The sequence below is a fragment of the Cucurbita maxima genome, unplaced genomic scaffold (genome assembly GCF_002738345.1).
Source record: "Cucurbita maxima cultivar Rimu unplaced genomic scaffold, Cmax_1.0 Cma_Scf00022, whole genome shotgun sequence".
NCBI lineage: Eukaryota > Viridiplantae > Streptophyta > Magnoliopsida > Cucurbitales > Cucurbitaceae > Cucurbita > Cucurbita maxima.
In genome coordinates, this window is record NW_019272038.1 from 993,832 (window position 1) to 1,016,581 (window position 22,750).

At 36.3% G+C, this 22,750-nt stretch overlaps 2 protein-coding genes across 2 annotated transcripts in view; both read right to left on the bottom strand.

The window, feature by feature from the left end:
- The window catches only part of LOC111495916 (protein SABRE-like), a 20,513-nt gene extending 4,325 nt beyond the window's left edge, over nt 1-16,188 (bottom strand). Inside the window, exons 1-14 of the mRNA XM_023146077.1 lie at nt 15,838-16,188; nt 14,532-14,643; nt 13,715-13,978; nt 13,230-13,495; nt 12,863-13,082; nt 12,068-12,238; nt 11,889-11,966; nt 9,493-9,741; nt 6,692-8,797; nt 3,357-5,208; nt 3,046-3,146; nt 1,605-1,961; nt 1,050-1,168; nt 290-536 (exon numbers count right to left, since the gene is read on the bottom strand). Of these exons, the coding sequence (XP_023001845.1) occupies nt 290-536; nt 1,050-1,168; nt 1,605-1,961; nt 3,046-3,146; nt 3,357-5,208; nt 6,692-8,797; nt 9,493-9,741; nt 11,889-11,966; nt 12,068-12,238; nt 12,863-13,082; nt 13,230-13,495; nt 13,715-13,978; nt 14,532-14,643; nt 15,838-15,908 (6,213 nt within the window). The 5' untranslated portion in view covers nt 15,909-16,188. The remainder of the gene's footprint in view (nt 1-289; nt 537-1,049; nt 1,169-1,604; nt 1,962-3,045; nt 3,147-3,356; nt 5,209-6,691; nt 8,798-9,492; nt 9,742-11,888; nt 11,967-12,067; nt 12,239-12,862; nt 13,083-13,229; nt 13,496-13,714; nt 13,979-14,531; nt 14,644-15,837) is intronic.
- Nucleotides 16,189-17,520: 1,332 nt separating this feature from the next.
- LOC111495923 (protein CLT2, chloroplastic) lies at nt 17,521-22,516 on the bottom strand. The gene is made up of 10 exons (XM_023146091.1): nt 21,995-22,516; nt 21,735-21,880; nt 21,385-21,422; nt 20,811-20,926; nt 19,348-19,447; nt 19,234-19,269; nt 19,055-19,105; nt 18,704-18,827; nt 17,754-17,879; nt 17,521-17,660 (listed from the first exon to the last, which is right to left on the bottom strand). Exons 1-10 carry the CDS (start codon nt 22,396-22,398, stop codon nt 17,521-17,523), a joined length of 1,281 nt encoding a protein of 426 aa, XP_023001859.1. The 5' UTR covers nt 22,399-22,516.
- Nucleotides 22,517-22,750: the final 234 nt, after the last annotated feature.

Genomic DNA, 22,750 nt, shown 5'->3' on the forward strand with positions numbered 1-22,750 from the left:
AAAAAAAAAAAAAAAAAGAAAAAAAAAAAAGAAAAGAAAGTATGTTCAAGGACGTAGGTTGTAAATCCATGGAAATAATGGAAGTTTTAATTTGTGAAAAAGAATTAATTGACAGGAGACAATCAACCACAGTCAAACCAACACGCATGTTCACAAGCAGAGCTAAACTTTTTGCGGAAGAAGTTCAAAATAAAAACTATTTCTAAAAACATATAAAAATTAACAAAATCATAATCCACGTTTAGAATCATAAAATGAAATAACAAGAAAAACCCAAAATGTAGCTCACCAATAAGGACTTTCCCCCTGAAACCATCCACATCTCACCATCTTTTTCTGGATTTAGGTCACTACCGTCGCAATAGAGAGACAGTTTTCTGATGTCATTCCGAAGTAACCTTTGTTCCCGTTCTTTCACTTCAAGGTTTATTTTTGCAAGTTCTACCTCTTCAACACCATCAGGGACAACCTCATCTGCTTCCTCTTCAACATCCTCACCATCTTCCGAAGGAAATGAAGTACTACTGTTTCGAGGCCTGAAATTAGGGGAATCAATCATTATAGCAAATTAGTCAAATAAAATTATACTTTTGAACATCATGTACTGTTGCTGTTATAAGAACTTTGCAGTTCATGTAACTCTTGTATAATATTTAAAAAAAACATAAAAACTAATAAAACAATTCAAATTATGGAAAGCCGTGGTTACCAATAATTTTAACAATAAAACAGAGATTCTTAAAAATAGAAAAAGGGTATCAACTCAGAATGCTAGATGATATATAATAATGACAATAAGAATTCAATAAAGGTAATGGCCTTAAGGCTGTAAGCAGTATTATTCCTAGCTATTGTCTCTGAGTGTTGAATTAATCACATAGAAAAAAGTAAAATAAATATTGAAAAGATGATACAACAGATCAAACGTTTGTATGAAGTAACTCAAGAGGGGAAGTTGAGATGTAATTCCAGCTAAATACAGCAGCATATCATCATAATATTGTGATTCCAGAAAAAACTGATAGCATAGACACAAATTCATCACATACTTGGGAAGACGTGCAAAAAGAAGGTTTGTTAACACGTCAACCATAACTTGAAACTGACGAGAAGTCATTGTTGCTGTTATATTTTCAGAAGTGAAAGTAAGCTCTTTTAATGGCTTCACCTACAACAAGATCATGCAAACACATTAGAAACACTTAAGTTCAAGACTAATTAGTATGCAGACTAAGCAAGTTTAACTCTACAAGCCAAATATTTAATATTCTAAGTCATCTTGACTTCATGGGGCCTTGATTAGGATCAATGTGCTTTTTGTTACTTGTGTATTCTTTCATTTCTTCCGAATGAAAGTTCGTTTCTTCATTTATTATTGTTACTTTTTTGAGGGAATGGTAATATCAACAAACTTTCAAAGAATGTTCTAGGAAAGACCACTTCCATTAGTTTTAAAAATTAGTTTTTTCTAAAACACAAGCTCAAAAGTAGGATCATTTTCTAATTACTCATATGTTCTTCTACATGTCAAACTGTATCCTTCTCATCATTCGTGGAAATGCGATATAAAAGATAATTGAAGTAATACAAGGTAAATGACAAACCTTCAACTCAGGAGTTCCACCCTTGTGCCTTGTGTATCGGAAGTACATGTTACAGGGCATAAACACTCTTTCAAGCAAAGCTCCAGTTCGCTTTACTTTAGGAGAACTTCTTAGAATTTTTGGAAGCCACTGCAATCCAGCCCCTGGGTCAACATCAGTTGGTGCAACATGAGCCTGAACATGCTCTAACATCACCGATAACTCCATCCGTTTCCATGTCATTTCAGGTTCACACTCTGAAATTTGCACATTTCCAGCGGCAAGAGCTTGTTCTATCATGTGATGGCCAACTTGGACGATTGAATGGAATGATCGTGCTAAAATACGCCCAGTAGCAGCAGCAAGCAAAAACCTTCCCTGTTTCAACAACAGAACAATATGAAACATCATTAAAAACATCTTTGCATGTGACGCAGAAAACAAAATATAATAAATTATATATATATAGGAAAGAATATATTTCATCGATGTGATGAAATAAAGAAAAGGGGAGAAGGCATCCCCATTTAAATACAATTCAAATGAAACTTGAAATTCAATCTAAAGAAAATGAGAGTTGCAAGACGTTAAACATTGATAAAAGATTAAATTTACTATAACCCATCAGTTTAAGCTGTTGAGTGAAGCGGTGATTTTGCAGTAGGAGGTCCTACATTGAAACCCTTCTAATGTAATTTCCTCCCCGATTAATATTGAATTTAAGTTTTGGGCCTTCCATAAATCTCTGATCTCACAACTGAGGGAGATTGTTAAATATTAGTAAATGATTAAGTTTTACCATAACCCATCAACTTGAGATATTTGGGTGAAATGATGATTCAACACAAGAAAAGGTTCACTAATTCCACACGTTAAAACTGTTTTGGCAAAATTTAAAGAATGGAAGGAATTGAAAATTCCATTCTTTTTCAAATGATATACAATAATATGATTTATCGTCTAATATAAACAACTGGTCAGAGTATAGCGGTTTAGAGAACACTCATGTATATAATCCAAGTTTCCGAAACTTCTCATTCTGATGATGGAATGATGACGATAAAGTAGAACAGGAGAGGAATGCCAATGCATATATTCAGTTATAATACTATAGCACTTTGAAGCTAGAGTGCATTTCTCATGGGTTAAATTACGACCTTTTCACCCCACACCAAAAAAGAAAAAAATGTAAAATCATAATATAGATAGACATTTTCCTAGTAAGTAATATCCATATCGTTGTACTTAAGCATTACATGCATGCAAACGAAAAATAATGAAAAAATTTTAAATCAAGAATTGTCCGAAACATTAAACAGTAATCACAGGTGAGAACAAGAACAATCTCAGTTGGAGTGATATTAGTTGCATGATTCAAGAATTATTCACAATAAAAAACATACAGAAAAAGCACGAGGAATTTAATCCTCATAATAAAGTTAGGGAGTCTGAGGGTACTTACGTTAGCTTCTTCTGAGTGAAGATTGAATTGTGGCCCTATGACATTCACCATGAAGAGCCGAGTCCCTTCATCCTCTTTGTCATCTAACTTCTCATCTTTTCCTGGAAAGAAAGAAAAGTGTTACCTCTTATAGCCTACAAAACATTTGTTAACTAAACACTTGGATCAACTTTTTTCCAATATGACCCTACATATCCCAGACACATGCTTCAGTCATAGCAATATTCATCAAGGTAGATACCATAATGTTATTGTTTTGATAAGAACTATAAAGCCACTATTTCTGCTATAAATGAATGCTCAAGATGTACCAGGTGCAGGAGATGATACGTTCTCCCCTTTATCTGTAGACGAAATGTTTTCTGTTTTAACGCTTTGCGATGTGGCTGGTTGCAATTCCAAAGCCTCTGGCTGTGATGTAGAAGAGGAAACTGTATCATCATTGTTAGGGGCCTTAGAGATCTCCTCATCTTCACACACTTGAGCTTTATCGTTCGGCTGGTTCTCTGCAAGTAGTTTCTCCTCAAGTAGTTTCCGCTGTGTATACTGTCTTGAAGGGGAAGGTTTTGAAGGTTGCAATGCCTTGGTTAGACCGCCAGCAAAAGATGTAATAGCACCTCTGTTCTCAATTGTCCATAAAAGTTTGAGTCCATAAACAAAAACACGCTGGCAATTATCAGCTACGACTACATTGTATCCATCATCATCACTTGGATCAGATCGTGCACGTTCATCACTCTCATTCTCATTTTCAAACTCAGTCTTTACAGACAACATCTCAACGTTTCTTTTTCCAGCCTGTTGCCAAGCTAATAACCTAGCAGGGTCAGCCTTTGGGCTCTGCCGCCTAATTGTGAAATAATCAGCCGTCACAAAGAATCCATCATCACGATGTTTTTCAGTTGAGCTGCTTGTACTGTTGCCTTTCTCCACAGGGACTTTATCTGTGGAAGCAGATTGTGAATTTTTTCTGGTCATTTGAACTGCTTTTGCAACACTGCTGCAATTTTCTTTATTTGTAAAAGCCTTTAGCATATGAAGATCAAGTCCTTGGTAGAAAAGATCAAGGTTATCCCGTCTGCATTCAAATGTATATTTTTGCTTGCCCCGACTGAGGCCAATTTCATATTTCAGTTTTGCCATACTAAAAGTCAGTCCCTTTGCTGGATCATCGTCATCTAATGGGACATGTCTTATCTCAGGAGTAGTAATATCAATTCTTAGCATAAACTCGGTTATTACTTTGTCCATGGGCAAATTACCAGATCTTATAATCCTGGGAACACCAAAACGGGCCCATCTAGAGAAGGTACGGAGTTTGGTAGGAGGTAAGTAATTCAAAGTCCCAAACTTACTCATCCAAGCAAGATCATGAGCTCCAAAACTCAGTCTTGTAGAACAATTATTTTTATCGATATTATCAAACAACTGTTTCTCACTCGAAGGAAGAGGCGGCCTAAAGGTGAAACTCCACTGAAGTGACAGAGATGTGGACCTAAATGGATCAAAGACTATGTCACGAGATTTTCCTTCAACAGGAAACGCATGTAGATAATGGTTCAATGGAGCGTCAGAATCACAACCCCAGATCATGTTTACTTCAAGGGTGAAAACTGGCGTTTCAAGGAACGGACCAGAGATGCCTTGAGGAAGTTTTAGACCACGAGTAACAGCCATACTTTCCAAACTGCTGGTTAAAATCCTGAATTCCTGGCAAGAAAGAAAGATGCGACCATCTGACTGCTGGATCTCCATTTGACCAGTTAATACTTGAAGTTTTTCAAGCTTTTCATAAGGATCGGCACTTCCAAGAATATTCCACCGTGTCTCAGAAAAATACAAAGTGATATTTCCATGAATGTAATACCTCATATCATCCCACCATGGTAAGCTCTTCTCTTTTTTTGGAGGCTGAATAAGTGGACCAGGATTACAGACACTAAGATTAGCCCTTCGTAAGGCCACAGTGAAAGCATAACTGATATCAGCAAAAATAGGTTCATATCCCACTCCAAAAGATAGCTCTGCCTTCTTAAAATGAATGGGCAAATTTGAATATGTCTTCATTGCAGGAGTTGTACCACTAGCAGAGCGTAGCATCTGCACCTTTCTCCATTTCCCAACGTACACATCTTGATATATTTGAGGTTGAAAACACGTAGCCTAGTTGAAAAGCAAAAATATTGTCAAAATTACGAGACACAAATTCATGAATTACATGTTCCTTTTTATTGTACACAGTTTCCTATTCCTGGGATAAGCACAAAAATAAATAAATAAATAATGTTAACATATTAACCAACCATTCAAAGGGAGAGGGTCCAAAAAGAGAACAAGGTTTAGCTAAACTATTCTTATTGCAAATATTCAAGAAAACTCTAGTTTGCTTCTCTTTTTTTTTTTTTCATTCTTTGTACAGTGTCCAAATATGGCTGGGTAGGGAATTTCTTTTTCTTCTTTTGCGGGGAGAATACATTTCACTTAAAATCAGGAGAACTCTAATTTACTGTTCCCTCCCCACCATATTTCCAGACCTTGTAAAGAACTACTACTCTCTTTATCTTTCTAAATGCAGCATCCTCAAAAAAAATAATTTCATGGATAAATGAAATTGAGGAAACCTCCAACAAAGGCAGAGTGAGGAAACCTCCAATTGACATATAAAAAAAGTTTATTTAAATCTTATTTAAAAAAAATTATTTTGGCATTCTGATCTTTCATATGTATTCTATTTTAATCGGGAAACATTCAGTATCATATTTTATCACCTAAAGTTATTTGTTTTGCTCTTAATTTTTTGTGAATCATTTTAACAAAAACCCAAAATCATTTTGAAATTTGATTTCTAACTCACTACATATAGTTGATTCGGGATTTCAAAATTCCTAAGGTGAATGGATGGCTCATGGAATCTTGAATGGAAATGACTTCAAAAGACGAGTCCAAATCTTGCCCTCAGATGACTACTTTGACATGCAAATTCGTCTCCCAAATAGGATCATTGGTTGGCTGTTGAGTTTGAGGGATGGAAGTTGAAAAGTAATGCGAGAATTCTGTGGAAGTTTGCTTCTAGAGCGCTTTTATGAAATTTGTGGATAAATTTCTTCCTTTGATTATTTTATTTATTTATTATTATTATTTTTTTTTTGGATTTGTTTCATGTTGGAGACATAGGTATGGTAAAATCTTTTCTAACTACCCCTCCCCTTGATTATTATTGGTTGGAAGGCCGTTTGTAAGTAGTTTCCTTGGGTGGGGGCTCTCTCATAAGCAACAGCAGCTGGGAACAAGATACGTGCCAGAAAACCTACCATATAGGTGTATTCATTCTTGTTCCATTCATTCTTGTTCCACAATGAACTTTCACTTTTTTAAATTACTATATTGCAAGAATGGGAGAGCTATATGCACATTAGTTAAATCCAAGAGAAGGAACTCAAAATTAAAGGAAAAATAATTGACAAACTCCAAAACTCATGCATGCTATGATGAACAACAATACCAGCCTACTGCCCTCCCTCTTCACCTCCCCACCCCCTAAAAAAAAAAAGGATCGTGTATTTTAAAAGAGAATGAAGAAATCATAACAATTGTAACCAAGTCATAAGAGTGTATATTGGTAAAAGTAAGGCAGAAGGAAAATTACCTGTTGTGCCATCACGAGACAGCCTTCACATTTGCCAGAAGTTGCTGCAAATAGAGGAAATGGGTAATCTCTCAGCAGCACGGCAAGAGAGCCTGCATTCAAGAGTATATTTCTCCCGTAAAGCCGCGAGAATGGTATGTTTTCTTGCAGACAGACAGGATCAAGCCTCCTTAGAACGTCTATCATTCCATCATCTCCACCATCAATTTTCGTTAAGGAAACATCTAAGTCTGTAGCAGTAACGGACATAAGAAAAGTTCTGGCAGTGCTGAATTTAAAACCAGACTGGAGCCCTTCAGTACAGGAACCTGAACCTTCTGATGGCAATATATTCTGACAGGCACGATAATAAGATTGAAATGACTGTATATGTATCTCGTCTCGCATTCTAAGCACATCTGATGGATTTTGTGGATCAAATTCAATGCCATTATAGCACGTCTTCCTTTCTTGAGGAGAATCAATTGTTTCAGCAGTTTTTGGAACTTGGTTTGCTTTAGAAATTAAATCGTCAAGAAATTTTAACCTAACAGCCACTTCATAAGCTTCATTTCTTATTAGCTTATAGTGTTCATCAAGCCATCCCTGCAATGGCTCCTCTTCTATATCAGCAGTTAACTTACGTATGCAAAACTTCAAACTCCCAACTTTGGTTGAACTAGCCTTTTTGACTTTTGAGCTTTCTTTCTTCATTGGAAAAATAACAGATGTTTTGGCAGCAGTAATAAGCTTCAAAGCTCGCAGCATATCCTCAACTGAGTCATCAATGGCCCGCAACTGCAACCGGTAAGGTAAGCAAATATGTATGTCCAAACCTTGAATAACCCAGTCCCAAGTGGTAACTGGCACTTTCATATCACACGTACCAGTAGACACATTAGGAATACGTGAAATCTGCATTCGGCTACTTTTGAGTACTCTGGAGCCATTGAAACTAAGTAAGAGTCCTTCTAGAAGTACTCCTATACGTGCATTTTCAGAAAAAATTGACTGAACCTGAACAACTGCATCAACTCCATCTCCAGCCTGTGCATAAACTCTTAACATTTCCACATCAACAGCAAATATTGATTCCTTTTTCTTCTGTTTCTCAGGCTGCACAGATTCAGAGATAGTTTCTGTCTTTTGTTCAGAATCTTTTGTGTTTGAAGCATCTTCAGTAGATACGTTATTATCTCCCTGAACCTTTTTGTTATGCACGAGTAATTTCAGCTGTAGTCCAAGTTCAACAAGAGATAGCTGTACGTCTGGCTCCCACCCAACTGAAATATCCGTAGCACTGAAAAGCGAGCATACAGAAATCTCTTTGAGACCACCAGAACGCCGTACAAACTTAGCATTCTGCATGTCAAAGAATGTCAGTTTTGTATCTTTCCCATGTTCCTCCAAATGCTCCTGGTATATTGACCTAACTCTCTCAACTTCTACCTGTGTGGATTGTTTCTCCTTGTTCACACATAAACTGAGATGAAAAATATCGAGAGCTATGGAATAATTCACCCGTTTGCACTCATCAGACATCGTAGACATTACATTTGCATAACGGGGTGTGCCATCAGGATTGGCAGTCATAACAACTTGACCACCTTGTGATCCATAATAGACACGTTTAGGGTCTGCAACAGTCATGTTCTCCAAATCAATATCCCCACAAACGGTTATGGAACATTTTTCAAGACTGAGTTTTAGAAGTTTGGCCCCTTTCCCAGATGATTTAGTTGAACGGTCCCCTTGGCTTTGCGTAGTTTTCTTCCGGGAACCAGAGAATTGTTTAAGAAGTGATTGTAAAATCATAGCAGTTGAAACAAGTGATTCAATACGCTTGAATGTAAAATAGAAACCCATACCAGTCACATCAACAGACAATACTAGTTTGCTTCTAAGACCCTCTTCTTCAGACGGTTCAATATCCTTTTTTCCCCAATCCAAACTTATCTTAGCTATGTGTATCAAAGAACCTGAACTCGATTCCACAGTAAGGCTTTCCTTCAAGCGTTCTTGGTATTCATCGGCCAGGTGCAAATTTAGTTCACCAAGCTCCATATGTACTGCAACTCCCATATTTGATCTATTATTTGCGAACACATGAGAAGATTGTGAACAGCCCTGCGACAACATGAACAAATGAGCATGACATATGCTCAAAGTGCTTAACTAATGGAAGATTAAATAATATAAACTATGCAGAAAAGGAAACAAAATACTCAAAAGAGATGAGACTTAAGAAAGAATCCATGTAATTAACTGAAAAATACGGTTATGTTAGATTGGAGTGCTAACTTAAATTCAGGAGTAAACCAGTCAGTTTGAAACTTCACTTGGCAAACTTTTCTAAGATTTCCAGTGCATTAATCTAGAGCATTGGAAAAATTTTGTGAATGAGAATGTGGTTTAAGACAATCTCACATCCCTCACCATTAAACCATTTTAAGCAACCAGTACTTCCGCCCCCTAAAACGACTCAATCAACTTTCCAGTGCTACTGGATATAAACCAAGCTAAAATACCGGTAGCATGCACCACGTCGTCATATTCATCCATGATATCCTCAATGAAAGACAGTGCATATCTATCTATTTTTTCATTGGAAATAGATAAAGTTGCATTGTTATTCATTCTTTCAGTACCAGCGGGACAATTAAAAAGAAAAAGGAGCAAAGAGAGAGAGAGAGTCATTCCTGGAATAAATATCTCAACATTTCGTCTACAAGGAATTATTGAGTTTTAGAGCACAGAACAGACTAGAATCACTGATAATTCTAAGATAAAAGGAAGAGAATAGATCTAAGCACATAACTTACATGATATAACGGTGAACCATGTGTACTATAAAGCACAATAGTCATCTCCGGGGCTGATACCGTACATGTCCACGTGATGGCTTTGGACTCAGAAGACTTCGGCTTTTCAGAAGGCTTTTCCTTCTTCAGGACCATCTTCTTTTTTTTGGAGGAATGGAGGCGCAGCCATGGTTTCAGTCTACTTATTATTATGTTGCACCGAGTACTTCCCAACTTTAAGTCCACTTCAACCCTGATAGGTGATGCTGACTGAAACATACAAGAATCATGCGGAAGTAAAGAAAAAGTTCAACCAAAATGACTCTTAATGATGGGTGTCACTTAGGCTACTACAGAATATGGACAGACCAACAAAGAACAGACAACTCCAGCTTAGTAAATATGAGTAAAGGAAACTATATCTGCAAAAAAAAAGAAAAAAGAAAAAAAAAAAGAACTGTTGCGTTGACATGTCATCTTCCTAAAGGATAAGCTTGGTAGCAACTCAAGCAGGTGGAAACACAGAGACTGGAGGCATTCTGTTTAATGCCCCCTTAGCAAAAGGATATCTCGTTCCTATGGCCTTCGGGCTGTCTTTGTTTGGCATGCTAACACAGCCTCCCGTTTCTTATAAAGAATATATATATATATTAATATATCATATACATTGGCGAGCACATGGGCAATTGATCAAATTTGGGCTAAAAAAAGTTGTGAAAACTACATTTTATTAGATCTGCCTCCAACTTCACTGTTCACATTTATCAACATATCATGTATCATACAGCTTACCCACATCCAGAAAATGAGTTGAAAGTTCTGCTCTGCACCACAATACTTCAATTTACAAACTGGGAAAGAAAACACTGCAAGAAATGATAATAAAAACACTGCAAGAAAGGCTAATAATTCTCCAAGGTGGCGATTCTTTGACAAACTTTTTATTGATAATTAAAAATTTATTACTATTCTTTGACAGCAAAAATGGGGCGATTTACAAGTGAATTCTCCTAGAGTTCCCCTTCCAAATCAAGCAATCTTCAAGATACTTTGGAGCCACACGACATATTCCAGTTATCCCAAACCTTAGCAAAGCGTATAATTGGGGGCAAGGTATGAAGGGAGGAGCATTAGACAATCACAGATCCTCCCAAAATCTTACATTGTTTCCCTTTCTGATTTTGAAGGCAAATTAAATCTTCTAGCTGCTTTTATATTTAGCAATTGAATACCTTGAAGTAAGACAATGGTTTTGTATTTAATGTTCTCACTAAACTTTGAAGTAAGACACCCATTTCCAATTCACAAGATGGCTGCCTTTTTCATAACCACCTCTCTCCAAATGAAATCTCAAATAAAACTCTCATTTTTAAATGGATGCCCACAAGAATAGAAGCCCAAAAGATTGTGCACGTTGTGAGGGAGCACAAAAGACCTATTGATACACTCATAAATGTAGGGACCATTTGCTTTGTTGGCAATGATGTATGGTCACCTCCTTTTGCATTGTTCTTTGGGATGAGATGACGAATCACCTTTATACAAGCTCTTTTAAGCTCCATGGTCTACCTAATAATTGAGCACTCTCTTTTATCTGAGAGGTATGGAACCATCTAGCAACTCTTGTGATAACATTCACAAAAAACCTTAAAACGTGATGGAACTATGCAGTGCGGGTAGCCTTTGCCCACTCCTTCCAAAGGTTAAGCTTACTAGCAGCTCAAACAAGTGGGAATGGCCTTTTTAGACCTCTAGGACCACGGTAAAATCTTTGTCTCCGATCTCCAATGGCAACTCTTTCTACACATCCTTATATCACTCCATTTGGCATAGGAAAGTCTCCAAAAGATCAAGTTCTTCTTTGTTGCAAAGAAGACTAGTAAGTGCACCGAGCGTGGAGTCTCAGGGACAGCCCTTCTCCATTAAATTTTGCTATCACAGGCTATCAAAAACTAGTCAGGTGAGATGGTGTAACCTTTAGGAAGAGTACAGCACATCAGTCCTAGATAAATGGTGTAATATGAAGTGGTCAATCAATTGCTTGGAGCATATTTGAGGGTATTAAGCAGAGCAAAGAAGCTGAGAATTGAGCTTGATGGTTATCATGGGCTGCATTTTTGCATCAAACATCTTATAATGTTTGAATTATGGCCACTATGGAAGTCAAAACTTATGATCAACCATTAGTGGCCTTTTACAAGAAAGGAAGGCTATATTAGATGATATTAAAATTTCAATTGATGCCGCCAGAACAAATAAGGAAAATGTCTTAATTTAACAGGAAATCATTAAGCTACAATTTGACAAGACAAAGACCAAACGTTTGTTAAAGTTGAATAAACACCAAAGAACACATTATGTTTATGCACGAGGTGAAGAAAATAAACAACCTGAAGTTTGTAAATAAGGATACTCACTTGTATTGGAATATAAACAAAGGTCACTACATCGACTTTCAGTATCTCCAAAAGGGAAGTGCCAGCCTCTCTAAGTAGCTGAGATCACACCAAAAACGGTTAAGAAAACAGTCGAGCAACATGACAATGTAAAAATTAATAACTGCAAGTTTCCAAAACAACAAAAGTTTAAACAATACATGAATCTCACTGAACTCCATTTGTAGATCAAGACGTGCGGACTCTCCTGAATCCTCTAAGCTGGGTGATTTGATTATCTTAAACTGAAAGCCCACTATGTTGTTTTCAACAACAAGCTCGTGCTCACGATGCACAAACATAACATTCAGTTTGGGAAGGCAGAAGGAGACCTATCAAAGAACCACTCGCTTTAGTTTCACTTTATAAATCATTGTGCTGTGATAAATTCAACCAGAAAAAGAGCTACAGAACTGAAATAGAGCCTACACATTATCATCAAAGACTAAAAAGGATGTGAATTATGTGCTAACTGTAAATTAATAACTACCTCAAAGTTCAAAAATTCAGATTCTGAATTGGAACAAATAAATAGTTACAGAACCGAGCAACACAACCCTTTCTTATTTAAAAAAAAAAAAAAGAAAAAAAAAAAGATCGAAAGATCCTAAGGATTCTTTCCATACTGTACACTTCACATATTTATCAAAAGCGAATCTATATCACAAAAAAGGGGATCATACAAAACAAGGAATGAGCTATACTCAAACAACCAAAGGATTACAAGAAAGAGTACCAACGGAGATTAATATGTATAAAGCTGTAATACAAAAATTAATGGACAAAAAGCACCAATGTATATATATGCACATGAGGAAAATCTAGTGAACTGCTCTACTTTTATATCCTACAAAGAAAACTTAATAAATAGAGAAGTGCCATGAGACTGAAAACCACTCAAATACTAAAATGCTTACTGATATAAACAAGATAAGAGTAGCCAATCAGAATACAACCTTTTCTGGGAAAACAGAGGTATACTTCGAAAGAGATGCAAGTGGTTGCTTCTTCTGGGGCTTTACTGTAGGTTGAGAATCAGCAGTTGACTCAACAGTTTTATCAGAAGGAAAAGAAGAGTCCGTTTCCTTCTTGCTTTTTGAAAATAGCTCCTCATTCAAGTTTAAATTGACCTCTCCAAAAGCGATATCAATATTCTTAACACTTATACCAGCTTCCCTAAGTCACAAAATAAAATAAAATAAAATAAAATGAAATAAAAATGTAAGCTTGCTAACAGACACACTGCTTTTGTAGATCACAATAATGAGAATCAAACACCAAAAGAAAACCACAAATGATAGGAAAAATGGCAAATGGAAGTACCTGTCGGGTCCAAATTCACTAGACACAGAAAATTCTTCGCAAATAAAAGGAGCAGAAGATTTATCCGTAGTGGCAAAAGATGAATCGACAGCAGATATACATCCCTCACTTTTCAAGTTGGATGATTGTTCACAACTAACTCGTGGTTCACCAAGATGCACAGATATGGGCAATATTTGTAACCTGAAAACTAAATTTGCTGCTTCTCCACCACTTTTAGATATGTCAATGCTCAAATCCTTAACTTCAATGGTAGCTTTGGGAGTCTGCAATGTTCAAGATCCAATTGCACAAACAAAAAGGAGCAAAAGAAACTATAAGAGTAACAAACTAACCAAAAATAGTATTAATAGAAGACAAAAAGGCACAAATAATCAATTCTAGAACGTTCTAGCTACAAATATATCAGGACCTTTAAGAATCATGTGTTTCAACCTAAAAATCGTAAAGAACATCGCAAACATTAGTCTCAGAACTTTGCATACCTTTAGAACCAAATCTGTTATTGAAACTGACAAATATCTTGCAATATTGGCTACAACCATCAACTTTCCTTTGCCTTTAGGGCGGGAACTCCGAGGCTTAGACGACTTTGGCACACCTTTAACTGAAGGCCTCATAGTAACTTTTAAGTCACATATCAATATCTGTAGCTTCGGATCCCTAGAAATAATGCCCACGCCAAGTTTGACAAGGGACTGGCGCAAACTCAATTTAATTTCACCAACTGATATTGATTCAATTGCACCCTGAAGTTAAAATGAGATAACAATAAAAATCTCACAATTCTATCTGAGCAATGATCTCCTAATATAGTAGAGTCACAGGAAAAAGGAAATCTATCTGCATTGCAGAATGTCCAACTTAGCAAGCAGTGATGTCACTGTTTTTGGGAACCTTCATATAATGCATTTTAAACTTTTTTGGACTGGATGGTCAAGAACCACATCAAATTAATGACACCTCCTCTAAACTCTTTTTTTTAAAGAAAAAATCTGATAGAAAAGCTTCTCACTTGTAGACCATTAGGCAAAACTAAATAATTCAAATAAATTAAGATTGAATTAACCATATTTGTTCAGATTTGACAATAGTACCCTCCCCAGATTTCTTAACCAATGCACACATGCACAAAGCTAGACGTGAGGGCAGAAGGCTAATGCCTGTTACTAATACTAGCATATTCTCGAAAGGGCATGAGGCTTTCCAAGAGCAAGTTGTTTTTCTTGAATCCCTAGACTTTACAAAATCATATAATTAAATATTAAATGAAATTTTAAAGCTTCCAAATATAAATGAAACCTTCCGGAACTTGATCACAACATCCTTTAAAGATTTCCACCCTCCAACACGAAATGCTACTGATGCTCCAACAACCTTGCTCAAAATCAAAGCCACCAATCTAGAAGCAAACCTGAAAAACAATAGAAGTTTTATTGCTATGAGGAATAAGAATCCCTTAGAATCCAAATTGAGATAATCAATATTGACGGAATCTTAAAGAATGCTTATCTGTCTATTGAGAATTGGAATAGAATCATAAGATCGTGGAGAGACCAAAACAATTAAATATAACCACAAATCAGTAACAGAATTGTCACATGACAGATGGATAAATTTCTATAAATGACAAAACCTTATTCCTCGCTCAGGACTCCACTAGCATGACTATTCTGAATGCCATGCTTAATTATTTCCATTATCTACTTGTGTGTCTGAATCTAGCTAGCTTCCACTAAACATATATACCAAAAGATTCTTCTACAGAGAGCTCGATGCAGTGAAATTATGTCAACTACTCATCCTCTGATATATGTTCGAACTGGAGGACTTTTAGGACGTTTCTAGTTTTTTCCCCCTTTTATTATATTTTTGTTCTTTGTCTACAGTTCCTATAGTTGGACTTTTGTACTTCACTTTTTAATCATGTTTTGTTTCTTGTTCAAAAGAAATAAAAGATCAATCCATTTCTTAAGGAGCCTAAATTACTTCTCATACATGCTTGTACAAATGTTACGAGTAGGAGGATCAAACTTTGACTTGATTTTTTCATCCAATCAGTTTGGTGGGTTCTGATCTGGGAGGTGTTATTTGATGACTTTGAAATTGGTTTCCTTAACATCTTAGAAAGAACTGCTTAATCTTAATTGTGATTGATGTTCAATATATCCTTTTTTCGGAATTTTTTGGGCTGTTTTTCCTATCTCAGAATAGAAGTTTGTATTGGTTTCCTTCCATCAACGAAAAGCATTGTTTCATTTAACTATCCAACCCATAGAGCTTCCTTTTTTATGCGAGAAATTCAGCTTGTATTGCAAAGTTCAGGAGCCCCGCCATATGACAAGCTAAAAAGGACATATCTACTCCCTCGCATTTTATGCCGGATAAATGAATCAACAATATGTCTCAATGACATCCCCCACCCTTACCAAACCAGAGGAAAAAGACATACGTATTATAGAGTCTACTTAAAAAATAAGAATCGTAATAAACAACTGAATCAACCAATATCCATAAGTGCAATGGCATTTAGCGTACGAAGAAAACGAAATCGACCGACTCGATCAGATAGAAACCAGTGAACCGCAAATGTAATTCAGGTACTCACATGAAAATCAGCCATAGTATAATCGAAACGATGAAGAATCCGAATAGAAACTTGAAAGGCGGAACCGCCATGGCTGATAGAGAGAGTGGTGGAATCGGAGAAGGCGTGGGAGAGTATCAGGTGATCAAATTCCGACGAATTAAGCAGAGTGCAACGAGTGCACATAACTTGATGTCAAAACGTAAACATCAGATAATTAAATCCTAGAACTGAAGTCCAAAATTGAGGAACAATCCAGTATACGACTGAGTCTTCACGACGAGGAGATCGGAAGTTTTCCATTAATAGGATTGGCAGAGATCCGATCCGTGAAGTGCTCGGTGATCAGAGAAATGGACTGGTTAGCCTTCTCCTTTCCTCTTCTTTTTTTTCGGCGGTTTGATTGTTCTTCCGAGGAAAATATGTGGAGAGGGAGAGGGAGAGGCCGGGATCCGATGTGGTTAGAGTACGGTATGTCCGTGTGCTCCGAGGTCTGAAAATCCGGAAAAGTGCTGAATTTGTCGACGTGGAAGATTTTAAATGTGCCACGTGTCCTGATCAGACAGTGAGGGATGGATTCGTTTGTTAACGGCGAGTTTGGAAGTTGAATTTCGTGGCGGGAACCTTCTTTACCCGCTGCTTCCCCATATGCTCCATCAAGTCGCCGCCAAATTACATTCATAATGTATATTATATTTTTTAAAAAATTATAAATTAATTTCAAATCCAATTTTTATGCAAGTTAAAATTTGTCCTAAAATTTCTAATTTAAGTTTTAAAAAAAATAGATATTTTAGTACTATAAATTATAATAGTTTATTAAATGTAATCGATTCATACAATATTTTCTTATTTTTTAAAACAAAAATGTATTAGAATCATAAAATAAAAATTGCTAGTTGTTCTAAAAATTAATAATTAAAAAGAGTATAACACTTTCTCATCAATTACATTTTTCTTATTTTAAGACGTGGACAAGTTTAGACTTATAGATTATGTTAAAAAAAAATTCAATGTTTGGATGAAATTCATTTATCTACATCACTTGGAGAGTGCTACCAACGGAGAGTTGTATGCTGCGTTTGGGAAGGATGAGTCGCTCCCGAAAAGGAATCGGGAAGGATGAGTCGCTCCCGAAAAGGAATCTATTGATTCTCTTCCAATTAGTTGGACCGTAGGTGCGATGATTTACTTCAAGGGCGAGGTCTCTGGTTTAAGCGCAGGTCCTTCATGCAGGTCCCACTTGGCTCGGGGGATATAGCTCAGTTGGTAGAGCTCCACTCTTACAATTGGAATGCTTAACATTTTTCTCTGTTTAGTTGAGAATATTTAGAAGTAAAGAGATTCAAACCTCTAATCTATTGATTTGAGTCGATATTACATTTGATGGCTTATATCCATGACTTTTTGCTTTTTTAAGTTGTGATATTATTTATCTTAAACGGCATACTAACAGCCATAATAGCTAGAAACTCAGAGGAATGCATTGAACTCCAAATAGCAACTTGAAAGTTGTGATACAAAATTTCTACATAATTCCAAGAACTGGCAAGAAATTGGCCTCAAACTCAATGGTGGTTCATAGACTACATTTCCTTCACTGATTTTTACAATTTCTAATTCAGAGGATGTGAACGAGTCAAGCCACCGTGACGATTCTACAAGCTGAGTCGAGTAGTAGTAACGACAACCAATCTCGGCGGCTTACTTTGCACGCTGTGGAATGTAGTACAGAGCAAGACCCAACACAAGCATTAAACTCCCAGTGAGAAAGAGGGGGCTTAAGGTTGCGCCTTGAGGTAGATATGGCAATGGAAGTGATAGAATATATATTGAAACAGGCACTGCAATGCCAACAAGACCAACCTTTAGCTAATGCACATGATATGACACTGCCTAACATTAGTTTATACACTCAACAGAGAAAAAAAAAGTACCTGAAAGCATCACAACGAGAGAAGAAATGACCGCGGAGGATTTCTTCACTAAGCTGAGCAAAGTTATGTTGAAAGACAAATTTGTAATCACGTAAAGCAGTGGAAGCAATGGAGCCCCTCCACAACCTGCATACAATAGAGCATATACCATTAGTTTTGGCTAGGCGTTTTTCTATTCAAATGCAAAACCCAAATCTTTATTATGAGTCGAAGAAGCTAATTCATCATTTCAAGGAATCCATTCAAGCCAACGGGAGTCACTAGCACATTGATTTATGCTTACGATCCTTTCTCAAAGTTGGATACGCTTATCTCAAGATAACACGCATGAAATCTTAAGAAAATGATGTGGATAGGTATGTATTTCATATTCGGCTATGAGAGATTTTTCGAGAAAGATCTTTTTAAGAGTGAAAGTTCGTAAAAAATGTAAGAATACCGCTTTCTCCCTCCTGAGAGGCTCGACAATGAATCTTTCTTCTTCAATCGTAAGTGAAATCAAGGAAGGGAATAGAAAAAAAGAAGAATCAAATGAATTTAGGTGAATGAGCTTCTATTTCTTTCATTTGTTGAGTCTTGAAAGCAAAAGAAAGAAGCCGAAGCTCAGGTTTAGGTTCAATAGCTCTTTCTTAAGTAGAAACAATATCACAATTCCTTCAATTCCTTGACAATTCATTTCCTTGTCTGACAAAAGGCGGTCTATTTGAGTTTAGATTCATTTTGAATAGAGTTATAGTTAAGATTGAGTTACCAACTTACAGGGCGCTCTAATAATCAGAGGTAAAGAAATATAATGCAACTCTTCATTTTGGACGCATAATAAACGCTCTGGTTATACAATTAACACATCATATCTATGATGAATAAAAACCAAATCATAAGTAGTTTCCATAACAATGTAAAATGATAATAGCAAAGTGTGTAAGATCATTAAGGTTGTAAGAGCTTGCCTGGTCTTTCAGCGCCAACATTTAGGAAACAACCAGCACCATGCATCAGATATGAAGGAAGTTTGGCTATAGGTATGCCTTTCATGTTGGAAAGAAATGGTAGAAAGAGAAGTACAAAAAGTGCCTGTGCGTGAATGTCAACTGTTGAAACTCAACAATAAATAGACCAGAATATGAGATTTCAAGAAATAAGTTTATCCATAAACCCAAGCATTTCTCTTGAACGTGATTTAAAAAAATAGAGAACATAATTATTGTGTGATCTTTGCAAATAGTACTTGAATATAATACAAGACTGTTGCCCAGCCAGACAAGTAAACTTCAGAAATTCAAGATGACTGAAATTCTAACCTGAAATCCAGATCCAAATGAATTGACCACAAAAATGTCTAATGACTTCCCCTACAAGCCAAACAAATTAAATTATTCGGGAAAACAAGAGCAAACATTAATCACCTCTAGCATACAACCTAAGAAATGAAATGCTCAAATAGCTACAAATTTGGAAATTATAGAAGAAAGTTTCATACTCCAAGACGGGTTGCAGCATCAATGAAGATAAATTCCTGTTCATAAATACAAAGTCAGTGTCCATTCCAATAGATATTCCAAGTGCACATTCAACGTTAAATGACCATCGCAACCTTCATAATTGATGCACCAGCTTGAAAAGCGCTAGAAGCTACCATTAATGCTGGCCATAGAGGTGGAACTCCGGACAGCATTTGGCCTGCATTAGACCCACTGAAATAATGAAAGGCACATATCACTGTTGAGAGCCTAAGTTCCATGTCTGAAAAAAATTTATTGAGAGAAATTACATTTCGCTACCTAGGTTTATAAATTAAAGAACAATATTCTTAAGTGCAGGTATTTTATATAATAGATGTGTGTGTGTGTGTGTGTGTGTAAGAAGCAAATATTTCATGGACAGTAATAAAAGTACAAAATGCCCCAGAAACTACAAAAAAAATGTTCCTGTTGGAACAGATAATGGGAGCAATTATGGAACTGTTTGAGTTCAACATGGAAAAGTATGTGAGCCTCGTAGAATCCTTCAGATTTTTTTAAGCCATGACCTCTAAGTTAACCTCTCAAAATTGATGGTGAGACAGGTTCAAATCTACTTGATCCAGCATTGGAGGAAGCCTTACAAGTTAGAAATTTGGAGCCTTATAACAGGATCTCTTACATTATTTGGACAGTAATCTAGGAGGCAATTCTAAACTCATCATAATTTGTCAATTGTGATTAAAAAAATTCATTCGCAAGTAGGGTACATGGAAACATTTCCTTATTTCCTGGTGTGGTAGACTCAATCCCATTCAAAATGCACTCTCATATATGCTAACCTATTGCTTTTTTAGTTTCTCTGTGTTTGTGCAAAGTGGCTTACAGTTACAGTTCTCGACAGGGATTTAAGGGATCTTTTTCCGGAGGATATGAATTAGGAGAAGAAAACCATTGAATGAAGTGTAGACTCATTTCCTTATTTCTTGGTGTGGTAGACTCATTTTTCCTTTTTCTTTGGTGGGTTGGGTTCAGCAGTGTTAAGAAAAGAAATGAAGCCCTGCTCTCCAAATGCTTTGGAGGGTTCCCTAGCGCTCTCTGTCACAAAATTATCTTCCAGTAAACAGACATAGAAGATGCCGGTTTATCACTATTATCAGGAAGTAAAATTACATCTCCTTGAGAAGTTTATGGTACTCAGTTAACAATCATATCACCTAGGCCTACAAGAAATTTTGCATCGACACTTGACTTTGCACTCCCAAATACACTATCGTCAACAACAACACCCGATTTTAATGGCCTGCGATTCTTGAAACCCAATCATGAATCAGCCAAGAAACACAGAAAGTACAGGGAAATATGAGATTCAGAACATTTTAAATTATCAAGAAATAATCTTTAAGATAACCCAAATTTGATATCATCTCTAACTGTTTAATCAGCTAATCTGATTTCTTAAGCACATTCAAATGCTAAATTACTTGTAGTGAATAAAGGGTTCAATTTCTGATATTGATAATTTGGCAGTCACTCTAACCAGTTAGAAGCATAATATCAAACGCCAAAATATACATTCTGAATAAAGAGACAATACCTTCCAACAGCCACCGCTACACCAGCTGTTATAATAACACATCCAGCAATTTGGTTCAACGAGTACCTTCTACCTAGTAAAATGACAGAAAAGACGAGCTGCCACACTAAAAAAGTCTGCAATAAAAATATATTATTAGAAGGTGCCAATATAAGATGTGAAGAAAAAAACTGTGAACATATCAGTTCTGCCTGTATACCCTTCAGTGAGTTTGTTCATGGGTATTAGTAAGAGAGGGATCTTAGAATCAAATATCACAGCTTTGCGAGAGAAGGTGATTAAGACCATATTGATCAATGTAGTTGAACTAAAATGTACCCAAATTTAAATGTAAGGAAACATTGAAAGAAGCTTGAGAAAACGAGAGCGCCAAGGGAGATGAGATTCATAAACTTGAAAGGAGGGTTGTAATTATAGTCATCAAGTTCAAGTTAGTAACTTAAGCACATTCATAAAGTACTATAAAAACACTGATAGACCAAATACAACATTTAATTTCTGCGAGTACAACTGAAATGGGTTTTTATTTTTGTCTAGTTAAGAACTTTGGAGAAAGAACAATAAAAGGAGATACCTGACTAAGTATAGGTATTGCTGGGCCGGGAAGCGAAGCTGTAAATGATGCATAGGATAGCATTTAGTACGACTTCCAAACGCAAATTCAAAGCTTGAAATGGTGCAATTTTTTTTCTACTTCAAACCAGCTTAATCGTTAAATTTTTCTCATTCATATCACAAGAAATCAGTGTTTCTATCCTACTCTGTTTGAGGTACTAGAAAAGCAGGTGACATCCCAAGCATTACAAACATTTACAAATGATCATACATAAGGACGGGCAAAGACATGAAAATGTATCAAACAGCCGCCTAAAATGGAAATATTTACTCATCGGCCAAATCTAAAGTAATGTATAATCTTGATACCTGCAGCAGCCATCCCTGCTGCAATTCCAAGCGCTTCAAGAAAACCTACGACCATGAATCGCGATTTCGGAAGCAATATCATTTCGTCAGTCACAATGTTTGCCCGACGCCGCAGATATAATAGACTAAAATATACTATAACATATCTGCTTCCACGTATTACAGGACAAAATTCCAAGAGTTGTTTCAGTAAGATGCATAAACACACAATTTAAAAGCACTAACAAAAGAAATATCGAGGCAGAGCATGAACGACTTACCCAAACGTAGTAAATTGAGCTAAGAAGAATGGATATTCCTTCAATGGAACAAGAGCAAGCTTGTGCAGCACACGGTTCGCGGTAGCAAGTAATACGGTAAGTACAGAGGTTATTACTATAATCTTCGTTTTAGCGGGAGAATCCGAGTCGCCATTGAAGGCATGAGGTATGAAATTCAGATTCTTCGCGGAGCTGAATCGATCTCTACTATTTCTTCTCCTGATTCCAAAATTCCTCAGTGAAGATGATATCGATGATTTCGGGAAATGACTCCATTTTCCCATCGGCAAATGCGTTAAGAAACCGGAACGGAAATTCGGTGCATCAACGGGAAGCGAGAAAGACCGAGACATCGGGAGCTGGAAAGAGATTGCATTCAGCGACGACGTAAACGGCAATCCCATGGATGAGAGTTGTTGTGAACTCAGCGAAAGTCGCTCCGTCAATCCTTACATCAGATTTCTAATAGAGGCAGCTCTTTACAAGGAAAGAGAGGGAAAAACAATGGCTTATTAAAATTCCAATGCGACTAATTTCTCAAAACATGTTCTTAAAATAAAAATAAAAATAAATAATTTTAAAAAAGCTGGGTTAAGGATTTTTGTGAATGAAGTATTGTTATTTTTATTATTAAATTTTCAATAATAGTTTGATTTTGAAATTCTCTAAAAAAAATTTACTAGAATAGGTTTATATTTTAATTTTGAGTTTATTTAGACATTTTTTTAATCTTTATTAATGTATAATCTTCGAATG

Coding starts and splice junctions, on each gene's coding strand:
- LOC111495923 (XM_023146091.1), bottom strand. CDS start 22,398: ATGGGATTGCCGTTTACGTCGTCGCTGAATGCAATCTCTTTCCAGCTC. Junction 21,881..21,994: donor GCTCAATTTACTACGTTTGG/GTAAGTCGTTCA, acceptor ACGTGGAAGCAG/ATATGTTATAGTATATTTTA. Junction 19,106..19,233: donor ATGCTGCAACCCGTCTTGGA/GTATGAAACTTT, acceptor TTTGGCTTGTAG/GGGAAGTCATTAGACATTTT.